The following is a 20513-nucleotide window of genomic DNA, read 5'->3' on the forward strand; positions in this document are numbered from 1 at the left end:
TTGAGGATTATGGTGTGGGGGGAGGGGTGTGAGGCCATGATATGCCAGAACCACCTGGTGGGCCAGAGCAGAAAGGGGGGGGCAGGGAGGATGTCCGGTGACCTGTGTTCTTCTGGTTTAGAGCAAAGCCTCTCCCAGGCTTCCCAACAGGACACAGAGGATTTTCACTGTAGCAGGAAGTATGGGCCTTTATCCAGTGAGAATCAAGACAGCCGTGTTTAATAGCTACCAGTACAGTGAGTGGAAAGCAAATTTATAAGTGTGAAATTGCAAGGTGTGCTAGGTTGGAAACCAAAGGAATGAGGCAAGAAGCGAGGAGTAATTAGGCATAAAGAGAGAGACCTCACTGCTCATGGATTAACAAATTCATGTTTGGCTTTTCCAGAAAGCTTGGTGCGCATTATGTGTGAGTGTGCGTGTTGCAGGGGGCACTGTGCGAATCACTCTGATTCTACAAGAATTTATGAGAGGTATTCCCTGGCGGGGTCGGCCCCACTCAGACCTTTAACCAGTAAGAACCCCTCTGGAAACATCTCTACTGCCCTGAATCTAGGCTGCAATTAGTCACATCTAGTGACCAGCAGCCCAGGAATCCACAGAGCCATGAAAACAGCAGCAGGCATGCCCACTTGGAGCATCTACCTTAGTCATCTATTCTTGTCATCTGATGTTTAACAATCTCTGAGGGATGTATGAATCACCTGGGGGTCCAGTTAAAATTCAGATTCTGACTCAGCAGTTCTGGAATGGGACCTGAGACTCTGCATTTCTAACAGGTTCCCAATTGATGTCAGTACGGCTGGTCTGTGAACCACACTCTCAACTCTTTACATAGTCCTCTCTTTTGACCCTGATGTATTATGTATGAATTGCCACATTTGACAAAATGAAAGCAACACAGCTGAGAATACTGAATGATTTGCTCAGGCACAGAGCTAATGAGCTCAGTCCAGGTCTGATGATTCCAAAAATCCATGCTTCTGTATACACCACTATAATCCACACACACATTCAAGCTGCAGCTTCCCTGAGACTTAACATGGTAGCCTACAAATCCGACCCTAGCACCAGGGCACAGTAGAAGGCCAGGCATCCCTGCCTGCAAGGAGCTAGTTTACTCAGCCCACTACTTCCAGGGTTCCTGGGATGCATTCTGAGTGTAGAGTTCTAAGCCCACCCTACCTCTCTTGTCCAAAACCTCTGCCAGCTTCTGACCCAGGCGGGAGCCCACCTTCTCTTTCGAGCAGAAGCTCAGGAAAACTCTCTTCACTTCTGTTGAAGTGAGTGGATTAGCACTCAAGAATATGTCCTTACTGTGCCCCTTGGATTGGACTACATGTGTTAGAACACCACCTGGAATGTTCTAGAGTACCAAATCTCCCACTGAGATTAATGGGTTGCCCTTCCCAGTCCCATCCTCCAGGAGCTATTCCTTTTCTTCTCATCTTGTCAGGTCTCCCTAGCATTTACCCCATGCTACTCTCGGTTCCCTTTCCCGGCCTATGACTTCTTAACATGCCTAATGGCAAGGTAGCGCAGTTTCTGGAATGGTTTCTGGTTTCTTGGGACTAACACCGTACTTGGAGTGACAGATGCAAATAATCACTTGTCTCACTACTTTTGCCCTTCCCTACCTCCTTCCCCTTCTTTAAACATTCAAAGCCTGAAGGATCCACTGCAAACACCATCTTTTCCATAAAGCATTTCCTGATCACCTCAACTTACATTGACTTCACTTTCCTCCATACCCCTCCCTAACCAAAGACATCTTTTTTGCATGTGCCTCATAGCACTCAGCACTTTCAACCTCACACCAAAGTCAGCCTTGGCCATGATATCCCTTGTATCATTGTCTCCTTGGAAGGACGTCCTGTGTTTGGTCAATCATTGTATCTCTAGCAATGTGCTGTGCACATTACATTGTGTGTGTTTAATAAATGGCTACTAACTGAATGAAATTATTTCAAGTCAGACTAATAAATAGTGTAATAAAGGAATGAAAACCTAGGAGATAGAACAATTGAATAAAAGGAGACTGGAAAGGGAAACTCCCTGGGGGGTTCATGGAGGAAATGAGGTTGATGTGTCTCTTGAACAGTGAGTGGGATTTCCATAGTGGGGTTAATAATAATTATAATAATAACTGAAGGTTACACAGTGCTTTGTGTACTGTGCCAGATATTGGCTGAATCATCTGCTCATTTTATCCTCAATAGTCCTATAAAGCGAGTTCGTCCTGTATAGTCTTCATTTTACATATGAAGAAACACACCGGGAGGTACTAGGAGGCCAGTTCACTTTATCCAGAACATATAGGTGGTAAATAATGAAGTCAGGGTTTGAATCCATCACTTGAACTCCACAGCACATGTTTTAAAATCAATGCAATTGGTAGAGATAGGGAAGCGGCAGATAGAGGTGATGGCACAGCAGAAGTGAAAGCAGGACAAGGGGGCAAGCATCACTTAATCCCACATGACAGGGGCAGAATGAGCCCACAGTGGGGCCACTACAGTGTCAGACAAGGCTGGGAAGGTGGTCTGGGGACAGACTGGGGTCATGTTTTCCCTCCATGAGCATGAAGAGTACGAGCCATGGAGAAGAAATACCGAGTCAAACTTGCACTGAGAAGCATTATTTATGTGCTGTCTCTGGCCTGGCCCCCGCGGCTGCTGTTGCGAGGGGAGTGAGGAGCTGAGCCAGCGCCCCTGGACAGCTCTGTGGGCCATGGAGCTCACTGCAAAGTCACACTTTGGAGAATAAAGCTGCTGGTGATGCCCAGAGTGGCCCAAATAAAAGTCAAATACCACATTCAGTCCTCCAGGGGTGTTTTTGCTATTAAATTAAGTCTGGAAAATAAATAATTGTCTTTGGATTTGATTTGAAAGATTTTTGGTAGTTGAACACTCAAGTCAGGGAAAAAAAGAAAAGCTATTTCTTGAAAGATTCTTTGACTGGCTCCCCCTGCCAGAGGACAGCAGATCACAATGAAGGCTTGCTGTCTGCAAAGAGCTGCTTCCCCCATCCCTTGACACAATTATCCCAGAAAAATAGAGGGGGGGGGGAGGGGAGGCTCTGTCATATGTTCCAATTTTTATTGCCACATTCCTTGGATGGCTCCATATGTTTACCTTTAGCTGACTTTAGACTTGGTGTTCTCTGTGGCTGCTGGCGTCAGCCACAGAATTCTTTCATGTCTATTACTTTATTAAGGAATGTAAAAGCCACATACAGACCGACTGGGGGACACAACAGTATGAGACACAAATAACCCTGAATGCGCTTGCAAAGAGCCTAAGGACGCTTCACACCTAATTCTCCCAGATGGGCGTAAGGCTTTCAAGGACCAAAAGGGGGCACTCTTAGCACTCGCTCCCAAGGCCAGTCAATAATACCATTCTGATGAATAAATAGTGCAGAAACAGTGCAGGGCTTTAAGATCGGTCTTGATGGCAGCAGAATGGAGTGAAAGAAACCACTCTCATCACCAGGGATTTATTTTTTTTTTAAATCTTTGACTTTCATTACTAGAAATGGAATCTCCAAATCTTAGGGAGGTTGTTAAGATTAAATAGGATAAACGAACAAAAAAAACCTGCTTTGCACAAAGCCTTGGCACATCTATTATAAATACTCAGAAAGACCAGCTACTATTTAAGCATATGCTCAGGGATTTCTCTACCTATTTCTACCTAGGTCTAGACTGGCTCATAGCACTAGAGTGTAATTGTAGAATGAGTCTCTGTATTGGGCAGCGTTAGACAGGGGGTGAGGGATAACCATTATTTACTCAGCTGCTCCTGTGTGCTGGGTGCTTTACATGCACTATCTTGTTATCATGACTTTATAGATAAGGAACTTGAGGCTCAGGGAGGCCAGTTATACTGCCCTGGTATGTGGCAGAGGCAGGATTTGAACCTGCGTCTGTCTGATTGATTCTAAATCTGAGCCTTTTTCACTAGACAAGGGAACATAACTCAAGACCAACTTATCACAGTATTTTCTCACGTAGTCTCAGACTCCCGCAAACACTTTATGAAAACTTGAAGCCCAGCATTGAAGACTTCCAGTCACCTATAGATACAATTCCAATCTTAAAGACACCAAGTATAATTCTTAGAAATTTCAGCAAAACATGTTTGTGGAGAGATGCAGAGGCACTACCGAGGAACTAGATAATGGAGATCATTCCCATGCCACCAGCCCTCAAACATATCTTTTGGTACCTGCAGGATCCATATTCATTCTCCCTGGTTCTCTCCAGGCTCCTACACCAACCTTCAAGCCAGCAGACTTCACAGAACCGAGTCTGGAGCTTCTTTGAACACCACTGTTCTTCCATTTCCCCTTCCAGGATCTTCACTCAGTGTGCTGATTTCTGTTTTCATAGGAGTTAGTAGTCTGGGTTCTAGCCACTCAGCATACCGGGAGGTGAACAGAGAGAGAGCTCTTGCTCGGAAGAGTAATCCTCATACATTAAGCCAGGCTGTGAGGATGGTCTGAGCTAGAAAGACTGTGTGGAATGAGGTGTCTTTTAACCTCCCTCATGAAGGCTTATTGACCATCCACCTGCTCCTTCCTCATAGGTGCTTAGTGATCAAAGAGTAGAAATGCTTTAATTTAACATGGAAAAGAAAGATTCTTTGCTGGGATGATGAAGCATGTTTGCCTTGTGACTTTCCTGCAGAACCTGGAGTGGGTGAGTGGATTGCAGCTGAAGGGTGCTTTGATTATCAAAAGGATAATTCCTTAGCCAAACCAGGAAAGCCCTTGGCCCCACTTAGGATTAGGTGTTCTCTAGTTGAATTTAGAGAGTTCTGTCCTTTTACTGGCAGGACAGATTTGCTGGAGACTATCCCTCAGCCCACCAGGTCCTTCAGGGAGTCTTCAGAATCGACATCTCTTTTCATCTCTCTGCATCATTGGGAAACTTTTTGTAACACTGGATACTCTTTCCAATGAGGACTAGCTATGTGTACCTAACGTTTACACTGAGCCAGTATTTCCCAAGGTGGCAGTAAAGGCTCTGAGAAGTCCTGTAGTAAAGAAACCTATGTCACTTTACTTAATCCGGAGATTCTCATATATATCTGACCACAGAACCTCTTTAGCATAACATCTATTACTATCCCATGGAACCAATTTAGGTATAAACACATAAGCTCTTGAAACTGCTTAGACAGGATAACCTCAACTTATTGATGGGTTTGGATAGACTATTTAAAGCAGAACTATTGGTCACATATTTGGGATAAAATCTGAAGCTGCCTTAGCGGTCTGTCTGGATTATTTTTAGATCTGTGTAAGTATGTGTGCGTGTGTTTATATATACTACATATAAATATGCATTCTAACTGTGAGGTTAGAAGATGAGGGGAGGAAAAAAAGAAAGAATATTACCTTTTATAAAAAAGCAGTTGGTGTCCTGCAAGACAAGGGGAAGGTCTGTAAATTTGAAAGCATTATTGCCATCTCCTTATGCTGGCAGTGTCTGTTCACAGCTTCCTGTAATGGTGGAAACACCTGGGCTCCTCTTCTCACTGAACACCCTGATGATTAGAGAGGACACCCCCTTCTCAGAACCCTCCCAGAGCCCAGCCAATCCAACACCCAAAACACTTCTTCCCCAGTTATTGATACCCATTAGCTGTGCTCATGTACATCCTTTCGGCTGATGGATTAGTTCAAAAATTAATGTTGTTTTTTTTTCCTGTGTTGTGATTTAATTTTCATTTGCAGAGCGTGTTTGAAACCTTCTAAAGAAAATTCTCAGAAAACAGCTCCGTAAAAAATCGTTCAATTATATATACATTTTAATTGTTGCAAAGTTACCGGGGTTGTTTTTAAATTATTTTAAATAAAATATAACATCGTTTTCTGAAATAGAACTTTAGCCGTGGTTTTTTTTTTTCTTTTTTAATTGTCACATATAGGGTGATTTTAAAGTAAATAAGAGCACAAGGTTCATATTATTTTAAATGTATATTGTATTTGTCTTCTCAACGCTGTGGTTTTTAGGTCTGTGAATAGCATCATAGTATGGAGCCAGTCTATTAAGCAGCCTGTTTGGGTAAGGAAACCCTTTAGACCAGCACAATGTTGTATTACTCACTGTGTCCTTCCAATATGGTTAGAATCCCACAACCTAAATGATCATTTGTTGAACAAATTCATGCTTTTATTAGTCAAAATACAGAGAAAACAGAGCCTCCCTGTTTCAAGATATTTGCTAATGCATGGTTAATTATCACATATAGCTTACTATAATTCATTTTACAGGGGAGACCTCCTGCAGGTAACATACTAGCAGTTTATGAACCGAAATAACCCCACTATAGATTAGAGCTGTTCCAGGGCCGGTCAGACAGTTGGTGCTTCTAGACCTTCTCACTTCACATTGCTAATTCGAACAAGGCTTTATTTTTATATTTGTCAGCAGCAAGACTGTAGGATGGTTGTTAAACTTCTCCCAGGCCTAATTAGAGCGGCAATGCTCGCATTCATAATGAAGCTCGTGTCTTGCTCCGGAGTTAGTGAGCAGGACTGTTACAGTAGCTTCCTGGCAGGCCGTAGCTGGCAGTTTTAAGGTAGCTAGTGGCTGCAATATTAAGTGACTGTTGAAATTCATTGACTCCACCACGGCTAATGTGTCTAGATGACAACAAGTTTACACGGTTCTTTTATAGTTACAGCAAATGGGTCCATTTAAATATTTATTAGGTGATTATGGTGATGTGAAATGAAGAAAAAAAAAAGCAAAGTGCGATCTCACAAGTATGGCTGTTTTCAACTGTTTATGTGGGGCCAAGATCATGGTATCACTCAAAATCGCCGCATCTTTCCCTTATAAATATTTATACTAGATCAGCAGCGATGAATGCTAATTTATTTGCATTTTGTTTCTTTATTGACTTCTCCCTGGGCAGAGGATAGCTGTGAAAAAGGTGTGCAGCCTTACTGGGTTGGAGGATATTTCAGTCAGCCAAGCAAGTGGCATTTTGATTAGCTGGGGAAAAGTTCATTTCACCAAAACTGAAGAGGTCTGTTTGCTCTTGGAGATGCAGCCTGAGTGAGTCTGTAGGCAGCTGGTGTTCTGTCCTCTTCCAAAGTGGATGTGCGTGCTGGCAAGCAGTGTCGCCTCCAAAAGACTGCTTTTCTGTACAGCGACTTGTCAAACCTTGGATTGAATCGGGTGAGCCTGGCCGATCTGGGTGTTTGTCAGACTTCTAACTCCATTTTTTTTTCTTATTCTGTGAGCCACTTAGAGGACTGCATATTCACAGAAGCAGGAAGGCATCTATCCGAAATTGAATGTAGCATCTGAGATGGGAGGCAGTTTAAAACGAATCCAGCTCTGTTCTCTAAAGGTTAAATCTACACAGTACCAGAGAACTCAAGGAGCCAGAGGGAACTGTCAAAAAATTCAGACAGGTAAAGGACAGAAGGAAGTTTTCACTTTGCATTTGACTATTTTGACTGTGTACATAGCTTAGAGCATAAGATACTGATTCCCAATTCATCATCCACAATGCTATTTGTTAGTTTGTTCCCCCTGTCTTGAAATAAGCAGCATCTGCATGGACTTGGCATGTAGAATTTTCAGGAGGTTTCTAGAAGTATCTTTTGAAATAGTCCATTACTACATTTAGGATGCCCTGGAGGTCTGAGGACTGTCCAAATAAAAATTTGCATAGAACACATAGGCCACTGAATCAGAAGTCTCCTCTCAAGTTATTATAGTTGCTTCAGTTAGTAAAAAACAAAACAAAACAAAAAAAAAACAAAACAAAAAGCCCTCAATCTCTGACTCTAGTTGTCTATCTTCCCTCCGCAACCTGTTATAAAATGCACTAGTGTCTCTTTAGAACTAGACCTGTTTCAGTGGATTCTAGTCTTGGACCTGTCCCAAGGGCATTAGTTACTAAAGAGTTTAGAACTGCCTCATTATATGATCATTAATATGTTCCTCTAGGACAGGGATATAGGAAGAGTCAACGACAGTAGTGGTTCTACAAATGCAGGTGATTTAGAGATAGAAAGTTAGGTGGGAAACTCTGTTAAGGAAATGCTATGTGAAGTTTCCTCTGATACAAATTATTATACTCAAATCTACTGATCTGTATTCTAACTTTTAGGAATCTAAGTATGTGATTCCTGAGACTCAAAATGTAACCATGGATCCATGTTGACACAGATCTGTGTCTTCATTTACCATCCATAGTCAGAGCTCTTTGCAGGAGACCCATAATGGGTAGTTTGTCATTACTTTTTAGTTTGAGTCTTCTGAGCTGTGGGGATAGTGTGCAAGAAGTTGCTCATTCTCTGTAAACGAAAACCCGTGTCTCTGTCCAGTCTTGTTTTGCCCATTTAATTAAAAGATATATTTTAATCCTCTCACCTCAGTGGGAAAACATTTGCTCTCCCCATTTGATGAATCAGAAAACGTGGAAATAGAGAAACTTTAGGGTTTTCTGGAGATCTCAGGGTGGGCTACCACCCTCTGCCACTCCATAGTGAGGTCTTGCTGAGGATGTGTCCTGGTAATGGGGGATGCTCTTCTGCAGGGTCCTCTGTGGCCACCTGCACTCAAGGGTACACCTCTTACAACCAGGAAAGCTCCACTGTAATGAGTTTTGTAGTGCACTTCATAAAAGATTCAGCCAATCAATATTTACTCAGAAGTTTTCAATTTTATGAAGCAATTTTATAAAGCAAGGCCCCCCTCTAATGGGGTTTCCTAAAATCAGAATATATCAATATACCATAGGTGGAGGAGGTCACTGGGAAAGGTAATATTTGTGGCAATATTTGTTCTTGGCCCTGATGCTATTTTGGATATGTACACCTTTGTGTGTGTGTGTGTGTGTGTGTGTGTGTGTGTATGTACGGGTGTATGCACACACATATCTGCGTTGCCTCCTTTGTGCTCACAGATTTGGGCTCTGGGTTCCATTGCATTGCTATGTATCCTAACATAATGTACCTCTACCCATCAATGATCTTCTCTCTTGACTCTCAAGCTTTGTCAGTGTGGATGGTGATTAAATCTACAGTCCTGGCTGAATTGTGTAATAGAAAAAATTGTAGGTAGAAAAATCAATTAATTAATAAGTGATGGTATGGCTTTCCAGAGTTCTAAGCTGAACATATATTAGGTTCTACTTCAAGTTATTCTATACCCTATTATAAAATACTAGAGTATCAAATTGTACACCCTAGTGTAAAATATCCTAGTATAAGGAAATGTCAACTCCTCCTACCCCCACCTCAGTCAACTGTTATGTAAGGTGTGTCTTGCCTAGGTATTGGTGTTACTGTTTTGTCTTCTAATATGTTGTCTGGATGGACTTGTAGGGTAAGTAGTGTGCTGAAAAGTGGATAGGGGTGCTTTGCTACCTGAAGAGTGAATCTTCCTGGTATCATTCTTTAGGGAAACAGGTGGAGCCTTGGGCCAGAAGCAAAACTTTCTGGAGGAAGGCCAGGGAGTCTCATCATTCCTATTTCATATAATGGGGAATTTCTCAAACAGCTTGAATGATTTGCTCAATTTCTTATATCCAGCTCTGCTACAAAAATTAGAGTCTAGGATTGTTCATTCTAGCTTGTTCCTTTTTTATAAGGGCTCCAGGATGTCATGCTAACTTCAAAATGCAATGATAATTACCTAAAGTGTAATATTTGTGGAGCAGTATGTGGTTTGCAAAACATGTATGTATTTATACATGTATACATACATGTGTGTATGTGCGCATACCTGACCTCTACAAATACCCAGTGAAAAGCAGGAACTGTTTTCTACATCAGTTTAATAGATCAGGAAACAAGATTCAGAGTTCAGATGAATAGCCTAAAACCACACAATGATGGAGTTTGAATTAGAACCCAGTTCTCTGGATTCCTTGCCTAGTTGTTTTTTCTATATCACAAAGCTATTATTAGGCTTCTGAGATCTCAGTATCATCTACTGAGAAGCTAGCTGGAGATTCTCAAATAAATAGGTTATTTTTAAGAGAAAATAAATGAGCGGGACATTAACTTGTTTTAGTTAGCAAGACTTGAAAGCAGTTGTTCCCTGCGACCCACAGATGCTTTTGTTCTGGAGTCTGGGAAGTGACTCACACTGATTAGAAGAATATTTTGACCTTCTGAATCTATTTTGTGTTTCTCTTTCCCTGAGGTTATTGATGAAGAGTTCTATTTGCTCTATTTTCAAGCTTCAGTGATTGCTGAAATTGAAGGAAAAAGTTTGGGGATCACTTTGTTACATTCCAGTTTATTAAACAAGGGACATAATAGGGAGTACAAAAATAATTCAGGAAGAAAGCAACCAGGTAGAAAAATAAGCTGAGTTTATGAATGGAAATAGGTGTCAAAGTTATATGAATGAGAAGAAAAGGGGAAACCCCCCCAAAGAGATTCTTGTGGTGAAGCATGCTATAAGACATTCTGATAAAGAGGCATTACCTTACACTGGCTCTAAGAGCAATGCAGGAGATTTGTAGGAACCATTGCATAGAAGAACCCTATTACTACCCTCAGAAGAAATGATCTGTCAGGTAAAGTTTGGACTTTGCCCTTTAGAGGCACCTACTGCTGGTCGAGAGACCACAGTGGAGAGCATATGGCACTCTTGAACCCCATTGTCCTCTTCTGCTGTCTCCTATAAGAATTAATGGCACCCAGGGGATGCCTGGGTGGCTCAGCGGTTGAGAGTCTGCCTTTGGCTCAGGGCATGATCCCACGGTCCAGGGATTGAGTCCCACATCGGGCTCCCTGCATGGAGCCTGCTTCTCCCTCTGCCTATGTCTCTGCCTGCCTCTCTCTGTATGTGTCTCTCATGAATAAATAAGTAAAATCTTAAAAAAAAAAAAAAAAAGAATGAGTGGTCAGATGGGTCCCTAGAGACACCCAGGGATTTGGATAGAGAACCATAGAGGGACTCTCAAGACACAAGTGATGCTTTCATCTCTTCTTCCAGCTGAAGGTCTTTGGAAAAAGAAAGATGAATAAGGAATGTGAAGGCCAAAGATGGTGTGGAAGAGATGTTAGTTTCCTGGGCTGTGGCCTGTAATACTAGAAAAAAGGACCTGGCTAGATTCTGGGTATACTGCACAGAGACTTGGAAGTATGTATTTGGCACAATTCTAAGCTGACCAACAGAGTTGAAATAGGATTTTTGTTAGACAGAGGAAAAGAAAGTGCAAATAAATTGCAAAACAGGATTATATGGACAATGTCACATCTGACATGGCAAGAAACAACAGGACAAGGGGATGGGCCTCGTATTTCTTAGGTGATGACAAGTGGCATTTATATGCCAAATCTACAGTAGCAGGAACAAGCAGTTCAATCTAAGATGCTAAGAGATACAAAAGGCATATCCAATTTCCTAGATATTTATTTACTTGCATAGTGAAGCCTATGGATAGAATGAACAATAAATTAACCTTTGGAGAAAGGCAAAATAACAATATTAACCCTATCTGATTGTCAGATCCTTGTGACCAGAAATTCTTGCCCTGGTTAAAGCACCAAATATTATAATTCTGTTGCTCTGAAAGAGTAGCATCACTCTTGATAAGTCCAGACACCTTTACCGGGCATCTCCCACAACTGTGCCCACAAAAGAAACCAGACCATTTAGTCAAGAAGCATCAATAATGTGGTGGGTGATGGAACTATATAGATAAATCAGACACAGTCTACCCTCCAAGAGGTTACAGTCTGATGGGGAAGACAGATATAAAAATTAAATATTTAAGATCCAGCCAGCTGGATATATCTGTAGGTATTGTGGAGGTAAAAAAGAAAATCTGGGGGGACCCCTGGGTGGCTCAATGGGTTGAGTGTCCAACTCCTGGTTTTAGCTCAGGTCATGATCTCAGGGTCATGAGATTCAAGCTCTGCATTGGGCTCTGAGCTCAGTGGCAATTCTGCTTGAGGTTTCCCTTTCCTTCTACCTGCAGCCCCACCCCCGTAAAATCAATAAATATTAAAAAAAAAAATTCTGGAGCGTTGAGAAGGGAGTGGGTTTCGTAGCAGAAGATATGGCCCTCTCTTTGAATACACAGCATAGAGGTTTGTGGCTGGATTTATTCCTTTAGGGGATTGGGCTCTAGAAGACACAATACCTTAAAAACATAGGTGGCTGTATGCAGAATCCATGTCAGCACTGTTGAAGTTCCTTGTTAGGCAAATGCCTCTCCAGAGCTTGTCTTCTGTTACTACAGCTGTGATGAGCACTTGCAGAAACCTCCTATCTGTCCATTTCAAGCTTTTCTTGCGTGATGCTGGCTTGTAGTTAGTTTCACCTACATGTTGTAAGTCTTTTTTTTTTTTTTTTTAATTCTGACTAGAGGAACTGGGTGGCATGTTGCCTTCAAGGGTAGGAAAAGGAGAGGAATTTATGCCTGTATATAGTGAAGTTACAGGGTTGTACAAAAACTTACAGATCTGAGAGGGGAAGTAAAGTAAAAAGCATTTCAGTTGCGATAAAGGAAAAGAATCCAAAGTTCTATTTTGGTGGCATTATACTATAGGCTATCTAGCCAGATAGTGTTTGAAGATGATATTTTCTTAATACAGATTATATTAAACATTATTTTCTAAAACAGAAGTGTAACAAAGAATACAGAAGTGATCTCAGTACAATGAGGGACTTTATCTCCTCATAAATTCACTGGAAGTCTGATTCTATTAAAACTAGAATATCTCATAATCCTTTACCTCATTGACTATATCATTTTTTAGAAAGTAGAAGGAAAAAGATAAAATTGCCGTTCTACTTCATATTGGCCTTCAAAGTGATGTTGAATTAGCAGGAATTTTGAGAGAACTGTCTCAGAAAGGTTAAAGGTACAATGAGGGTTTCTGGACACGTACCCAAGGCTTCAAGAAATTAAGAAAATTAATAGAAATAACTCTGTATTTAGAGGATTCCTAAAGTGAATGGGGATTTCTAAGCTTGAGGAATGCCAGTAGTTGACATTCGTGATTCAGTTTGGAATGATCCCAATGAAAACAAAAGAGGATGAGCAGCTCATAAAACCTGTGTGGATCCATGGGGAGGGAGGGAGAAGTTTCAGTGGTTAGGGGGGCTTTTTGCATTTGGATCTCCAAAGATTCAATTCAGAAAATGAATTTGGATCAGAAGATGCATTATTAGTACCATTTATTTTCTGATTGCTGGGAAAGCTGAAAACCAGAATGGAGTAAGTCTCGGGTAAGATCTTCACGTCACCAAAGCCTGCCATAGAAGCCATACAGAGTAGGCATTTAACAGTTGTCAAAATGAACCACAGTGCTGGGTAACAGGAAAGGAAGACCTCCCAGCTCGTATTAGGTTTTCAGATTTTCTAACAAGACTTATCTTCACATCAAAAAGAACAGAATAAACAGTATAAAGAAGGGAATTCAGGCCAGGATTGAGAGAGAATTATTAGGCATCTGTAAGTTCAAGTTCGTTTTCAGGCCTTGAGAAGTTTTATTTTGCAAAGTTTTTCTATTTTGCTGAAAATATAAATCCACATATCCTCTTAGCAATCTTATTGTTTACCTGTGAGATATAATGAATGAGAGTGTCCTCAGAAGAGTAGTGATCAGAAGATATCCAAGTTCACCAAAACTTAATTCCTTAAACTTGTATCTTTATTAAAATTCTTGGCAAAATTCTGGAAAAGATGATTAAATTGTAGGTACCAAAACTTTGAAAAAATAAAGTGATCACCAAAACCCCACATTTATTCATCAAGAACAAATCACAACATGGTAACTTCATTCATCTTTAAGCTAAAATTTACTGTGTTGGTAAGTTAAGACCACTCCCGAACAGAGTACTTACTAATCTCAGCCAGACATTCAACAGTCTCCATAGTGGATTCACAATGGGTTAAAAACTGTGCTCAAAGACTGTGACATCCTGGAGGAAATTTTGTACCATGAGAAACCAGGGCTCTACCCTTGGCTATGACCTGCTCTATTCACTGCCAAATTTGTGTTTATCAGCAGAGCCTTTGAATTTGAGTCCATGCCGTCTTCTTCTCATTATGCTGTGTTGCTGAGGATGAAAGGTTTAAAATCATCCTGTATCAGGAAATGTTGACAGAACAGGCAACACTCAGCCCAGAGAAGGAAGAAATGGACCACCCCATTTATACTGGCTGCTCAGAAGTCACCATGTTTTTTTTTTTTTTTTTTCTTGTCTCACTCTCCATTCTCCATTACCTCATCGCAACATTACACTTACTATCGCCTCTCTTACAACGTTCTTCTCTTGATTTCCACAGTGGTAACTTTTGCAACTTTCTTCTTTATTCCTCTTTATCCATTTCATTATTAATTAATTTGCTTCCTCCAGCAACTAGATTGGGACAAAGTTCAGTCCTTCACTTCTGCTCTTGTATTCTTCCCTTGGAGTACTTTTATGCACCCACCTCTGCATTAATGGTTCCTTAGTTGGTAAATGCAAGCCTGACCACTTTCCTAAGCTCAAGTCCCACTTGAGCAATTGCTCAATAGATGCATGTGTTTAGGAATCCTGCAATCATCTCAAAACAAAATGTCTAAAACATAACTGATCTTTTAAACCCCAAGCTTCATCTCGACTTCCTTATTCTATTAATGGTGCCATCATTTTTTAGGTCAACATTTGAGAGAAGTCTTTGACTTCCCATGTCTTTTTCTCTCATATCTACTTGATTATCAATATGTGTTAATTCATCATTTATAGATTCTTTTTAATTCATCCATTCATTTCCATTTTTCACAGCCACAACTAAGCCAGGTATTGACCAAATCATTGCACTTTCAGTTTATTTCTAAGCCTTCTTTTCTAACCTCTCCTGCATTTTACTGTAAGACCAACCATCCCAGAGTGAGGAAGATGAATCTTTCATCATACCACTCCCTTTCTGGAATGGCCTGCCATTTCCATCCAACTTCTTGCTTTCCTAACCTACCTTCAAAGTCCAATCTAAGTTCTTTTTCCTCCTGTGATGGAGGTTTTGAATCCCAGCTCTGCTACTTCCTAGCTGTATGACCTTGGGCAAACAACTTAACCTTTCTGTGCTGGTTTCCTCATCTAAAAAGAGAATGCTAATAGTATTTACATCATGGGACATGAAGGAGGATTAAATGAGTTAGTATCATTCAAGCACTCAGAACTAATAAATGCTATACACAACAATAAATAAATTAAAATTTGTATTTTCTCTAGCTATTCCATATTGGAAATGATCTGTTCCCTTATTCTCACCATTAGTATATTACAATTATAACTCTTTATCTGCCCTATTTTTAAAATTTTTATTATATAAATTAGCCCATTTATTATAGGCTAGCAATGTCTCAAATGGTAGAGCTTCTACTGGTCTTCCAACTCCTTCAGACTTCTAATGGCCAACTTTACTGTGACAGCAGAAGTGGTGTTGTAGGTCCAGGCGCCACCGGTTATGGTCTTCATGCAGGAGCCACAGTGCCAGATGCCCACTGCTTGCCTTTTCATCTTGGTTTTGCCACAGAAGGAGCAGGTGTACTTGACATGCTGGCTAATCTCAATCTTCTTCACCATCTTCCTGAGGGAGGCCCCATAATGGGTCCCATATTTACCCACAATTCCGACCTTCTTGGTGCATTTGGCCATGTCCCCACCAACCAGGTCCAAGCCCAGAGAGCTCTGCCCTATTTTTAAACCACATTTTCACTTTATGATCCTCCATATGATGTCTGTTAGCTCCCCACATCAACTGAAAGTTTGAGGGCAAAGGCCACATAATATATCTTTTCATATCTCCACAATCCCTAGTATTAGCTTACCTGTTGTGTTTTGTGCAAGTAATGATCACAGACTGATATGCCCCTGATTTTCCAAAGTGATCCTCTTGATTCTCCAGTTCTCAATCCATCTTTGCTTTATTTCTAATTCTGGCCTCACTGATCTTCTCCAGAGTTCTGGTTTGAATGGTACAATCTACCTCTCTTGCAGGCCATCTCTGAGTGCTACATTTATCAGGGACATTGGGGCTTGGCAGGCAGACAAGAAACACAATCTGTAGACAGAGCTACCGCAAGCCAAACTTGCCAGTACAATTCCTGCAGTTTGCTGACAGTCGTGTGGTTGTTTTCCAAGCCTCTAATATGGAATACCATAGGGTCTTTAAGGAGGTGTAGTTGAAGATTGGGCTGCTGGCTATTTTATCTCCACTTTTTTTCTTTGGGAGATCATATGCCTGATGTTTTACTCTAAAATGACCTGGGATGCCAAGGCTGTCACAGAAAGAATGGTCCAGCAAAAGAGTGAAGTTTTGGATTGAATTGGTGTGAATGCTTCAGCAAATCTTCTGAAGACCATCCAAAGCCACACATAAATAATGAGCTTGGAATGGCAACAAGAATGCATGGGATGTGGCCTCCTGAGTCAGCCATATAGTGTTCTTGGAGTGGTGGGCTATTTCGGATAAAGGACCATTTGAAAAACATTTATCAGGGTGTGGTGGGGAAAAGCTTTCTTTGAGTAAATACTTCCAATGCACTTTGTGTTTCTACACCATGTCCCCACTGCTGTGCTGTGATAATCATTTAAGCACAGTACTTGAGTGTAGAGGTAGCTAATGTCCACAGATTCATGAACTGCTTCATACCAAAGAAAGCTCTGATATCCTTATCCAAAAAGCACTACCAATCCCATGTCTTCCCATTTCTTTATAACCAGGGTGCTGCTGGGTCTAATTTCATGGTCCAGGCAATTTAATAGGAATTAAAAAAAAAAAAAAAAAGCTACACAGATGCAGCTCTGATAATTCCATTGACTGGATGGAAATGACATGTTGAAAATACCTTACCAGGTTTCCCCTTATAGCTTACATCAAAGGTTAACTGTTGACCAAGTTCACTCTGTGAAGAGTAAATCATTCCTCTGGCCAGATGGGAGGTGCTTTTGGAAGCACATAACCTTTATAAACCAGTAATGGACTCAAAGGACACTGCATAAGAACCCTACTCATTTCTGCCTTATGTCTGAAAGCTGAATCCACCTGCAGACAGCTTTCCAGAATAAAATTCACACCCTGGAAAACTTTGCCTTTAATGACAGCCAGCCACACCTCAGGAAAGCTCTCTGTCCTTCTGGTTTTCCATTTGTCCATCCATCCTTACCTATTTTTCTGATACTGACATCTTAACTCCTTGTGAGTCAAGATGGTCCCCAAACAGCACATTCTTCCTGGTTTTCACCAATGGACAAGAGCTATTTGGTTTTGACATACTTTATTCAGTTTGTGTTTCACTGTAGCACATCTGCTTTCTCAGACTCTCTGTGATCTGTCTCCTGCCTATCTCTCCAGAATGAAGCTACTTCCCCTCCACCCTGCTCATACTCCACATACCCCATTCATACAAACTCCGCATGACTCCCATTCCCACCATCTCTTCTGTTTGATCAGCCTGCCCAGAGGCAGGCTGTGATCACCTACCCTGGAATGCATCTAGGTGTTTAAACAGATGACACCCACCAACGAGTATGAATGAATGTTTACTTAGTACAACAAGCTGGGATTCCCAGGAAGAGAAGAAGACACACAAGAGTCTGAAGATGAGAAGGAGAGCAAAAGAGGCTAAGGCAGAGGTGGCTTTGAGCTGTTGTTTTTGTATGTGTTGTTTGGTTGTGGGGCCAAAATGAGGAGCTCTCTGCATGGTAGTCTAGAGGCTGTACTATTTGAAATTCTAGCCAATGCACCTCTGCACGCTGATCTTCCTTATTGGGTCACATAGATAGTGATGGAGAGGAGGGATAAGCAGCAAAGGGATTCGAGGAGCCCACTGACATTCAAATGTCAAACATAGGGTCACCTTCATGACACTTCGAAACCTCCAAGGCTTCACACAAGTAGGTCTTCCGGTAGGTGGATTCCAACCTATCCTTGAAACTCCCCTTTGGAATCACCTCCTCCAGAAAGTCTCCCTGATGCCCCCTACAGCTGCATTAGACCATGCTACTTTCTGTTGTAGTCATATCCCATGCTTGTCTCTATATTTATAGCACTTATCACATAGGATCTTTGTACAGATTGAAGTGCATCCCCAAAAATATATGGTTAAGTCCTAACTCCCAGCACCTATGAACATGACTTTATTTGGAAATAGGGTCTTTGCAGATGTAATTTAGTGAAGGATCTCAGGATGAGGTCATCCTGGTTTTAGAGTGGGCCCCAAATCCAGTGGATTTAGAAAGGAGAGGAAACATGACACAGAGATGCATCAGGAAGGCCATGTGAAGATGCAGACAGAGAATGGAGCTCTGCAGCTACGAACCGAGGACCATCACACGTTTCCGGTGGCCACCAGAAGCTAGGAGAAGGGCAAGAGATGGATGCTTCTTCAAAGCCCCGCAAGAAACCAACTTTATTGCCACCTACCTTTCAGACTCTGGCCTCCAGAACCGTGAGAAAAAAAATTCTGTTGTTTTAAATACTCAGTTTCTGATAATTTGCTATAATAACCCTAGGAAACCATTATTTTAATAATTGTATATCTGGATTTTTTTTATCTTCATTATTACAAGAGCTGTGAGCTGGAGGGCAGAGGTTGTGTTTTGTGCATCTTTAGAACCCTGCAGCCTGGCACAGTGTCTGGCACAAATAGAGGAACACCTAAAATGTTTTCTGGGGAAATAAAAAACTACTGAGCTTACACCAAATGAATGCAAGAGGAAAAGAGCCCCTGAAATTAGCTCTAAGCAGGAGTATCTCCACTGAATCTGCTAGCTAAGGAGAAATCACAAGGGTCTCAATCTTTATGTCCAGTCAAGGATGCAGTATTGTTTCCCCTTTAGGTTAGACTGTTTATGTTTTGCCTGCAGGTGGATTTCTAGAATTACTGGGTGGTGGTGAGAGTCCCCGAGCCAATCTGGATAGGCACTAAAGTGCTCTGGCACACATCCCAGCTTTTTCTCCAGGTCCATGTTAACCAGGTTCATCTAGAAGATGGACAAGTAGCCCGGACACTCTGAATTAAACCACATGCCCTCCCGGGAGTCCCTGGAATGAGGGTTCCAATGGTGCAAATAATCTGCTGTTTGGTTTGGGTGCTTTCTTCTCTAGCTGAGCAAAGAGTTGATTTTTTTTCCTCAGGAGGAGGTGAGTGAGGATGAAAATATTTACTTAGAGACCACCTAGGCCAGGTCTGAAAACTCCTGAGCCAGGTGGGAACTTCAGCCCAGTGAGAATTCTCTGTTTTTGTTAAAGAAAAAGAAATTGCAGATGGGCAGCCCGGGAGCATTGGAGCAGACGTCTGAGGCACGAATCCCTGAAGCAGACCCAGTGACCACTGCCCTTCCGTGCTTTTCCATCGCCTCATTTTACAGATGACAAACAGCCCGGCCGCTTGTTTAAAGCTCAGCGTTTTCTTTTTCCTCCTTCTCCTTTCTTACTCTTTTTTTTTTTTTTTCTAAAAGCCACAAGGGTGTTAGGTGATTTTTCCCTCCCTGCCTGGAGAACATTTATTACAGATGCTTAATCTTTCCTCTCTCCTTGGGGCAGCTCAGGCCTTCAGACCTAGAAGCTGAATCTTTGCCTTGGCAGGAGTGCTGCCGACACATAAGGGGTAGGTGGTTTTATGTGAGCATGGTCTACAAGGCAGGCATGGGTGAGGAACAAGCCCTAACTGGACAGTGAGCAGGCAACAAAATTAAATTAGAAACCACAGAATGGGTGCAAAAGAAGTAGAAGATTCCTCCCTACTTTTGAGGAGCTTCCAGACAGACACACACACAAGGTTGACAATACCTTTTTCAGCCAACAGATGTGTAAAACTTGTGCTTTTCACTTTTCAAAGAATCTTCAGATCTGTGACATTATTTCATCTTTATGAAATTCCTGGGATATAAGGCAAATGGTATGACTTTCATTTTATATATATGGAAACAGAGAGGTTATATGAATGGACCAAAATCATATATTTTGGTCAAGATAGGACCCAAATGCCATCCTGCTTGTTTACCCTTCTGGTAGTTTCCACCTTAATAAGAACAGCTAACCTCTTTTGGATGTCTTCTCTTGGTTAGGTCCTCTTCTGTACATTGTCTCATTAAATCTTTATAAGATCCTCTAAAGGAAGGACAATTATTTCTGTCTTAACAGAAAAAGAAACTGAGACTTATCCTGGTAACAGAGCTAGCTAATAGTAAAACCAGAATTAAAAAACAAGTCTGTCTCACTCAAAAACTCATCTTTGTAACTATACAAATTTTAAGATTCCATTTGCTGAGAGGATACAGCAAAAGCAGTAAGCATCAGAAGGACTTGATCAAAGGAATTTCTTAAAGGATGTGAACATTGGGTCTATTCAAGAGAATAAGAAGAACTATATCTCAAACAGTTAAAATAGGTGAGGACCTTTGGAAGAGCTGTTCATGTCATTAGCTCCCTACACAGACAGCATGGTTCTCCTAATCTTAGGGGTAAAGGACTGAGGCTTGGAGAGATCAGGTATTCTGCTCACGGTTCCACAGCTAGGACCTT

The 20513-nt window shown here is 41.4% G+C and overlaps 2 protein-coding genes across 2 annotated transcripts in view; one reads left to right on the top strand and one right to left on the bottom strand.

Annotated features, from left to right (window-relative positions):
- ANKFN1 (ankyrin repeat and fibronectin type III domain containing 1) overlaps nucleotides 1-20513 on the top strand; it is a 450535-nt gene that overhangs the window by 128804 nt on the left and 301218 nt on the right. The window lies entirely within an intron of this gene.
- Nucleotides 15362-15640, bottom strand: LOC112918077 (large ribosomal subunit protein eL43-like). Its single transcript, XM_025996237.2, has one exon. It carries the CDS (start codon nucleotides 15638-15640, stop codon nucleotides 15362-15364), a length of 279 nt encoding a protein of 92 aa, XP_025852022.2.

This window comes from Vulpes vulpes, chromosome 2, assembly GCF_048418805.1.
Source record: "Vulpes vulpes isolate BD-2025 chromosome 2, VulVul3, whole genome shotgun sequence".
Taxonomy (NCBI): domain Eukaryota; kingdom Metazoa; phylum Chordata; class Mammalia; order Carnivora; family Canidae; genus Vulpes; species Vulpes vulpes.

Bases quoted from the DNA above. Each gene is read 5' to 3' on its own strand.
- LOC112918077 (XM_025996237.2), bottom strand. From the start codon at position 15,640: ATGGCCAAATGCACCAAGAAGGTCGGAATTGTGGGTAAATATGGGACC.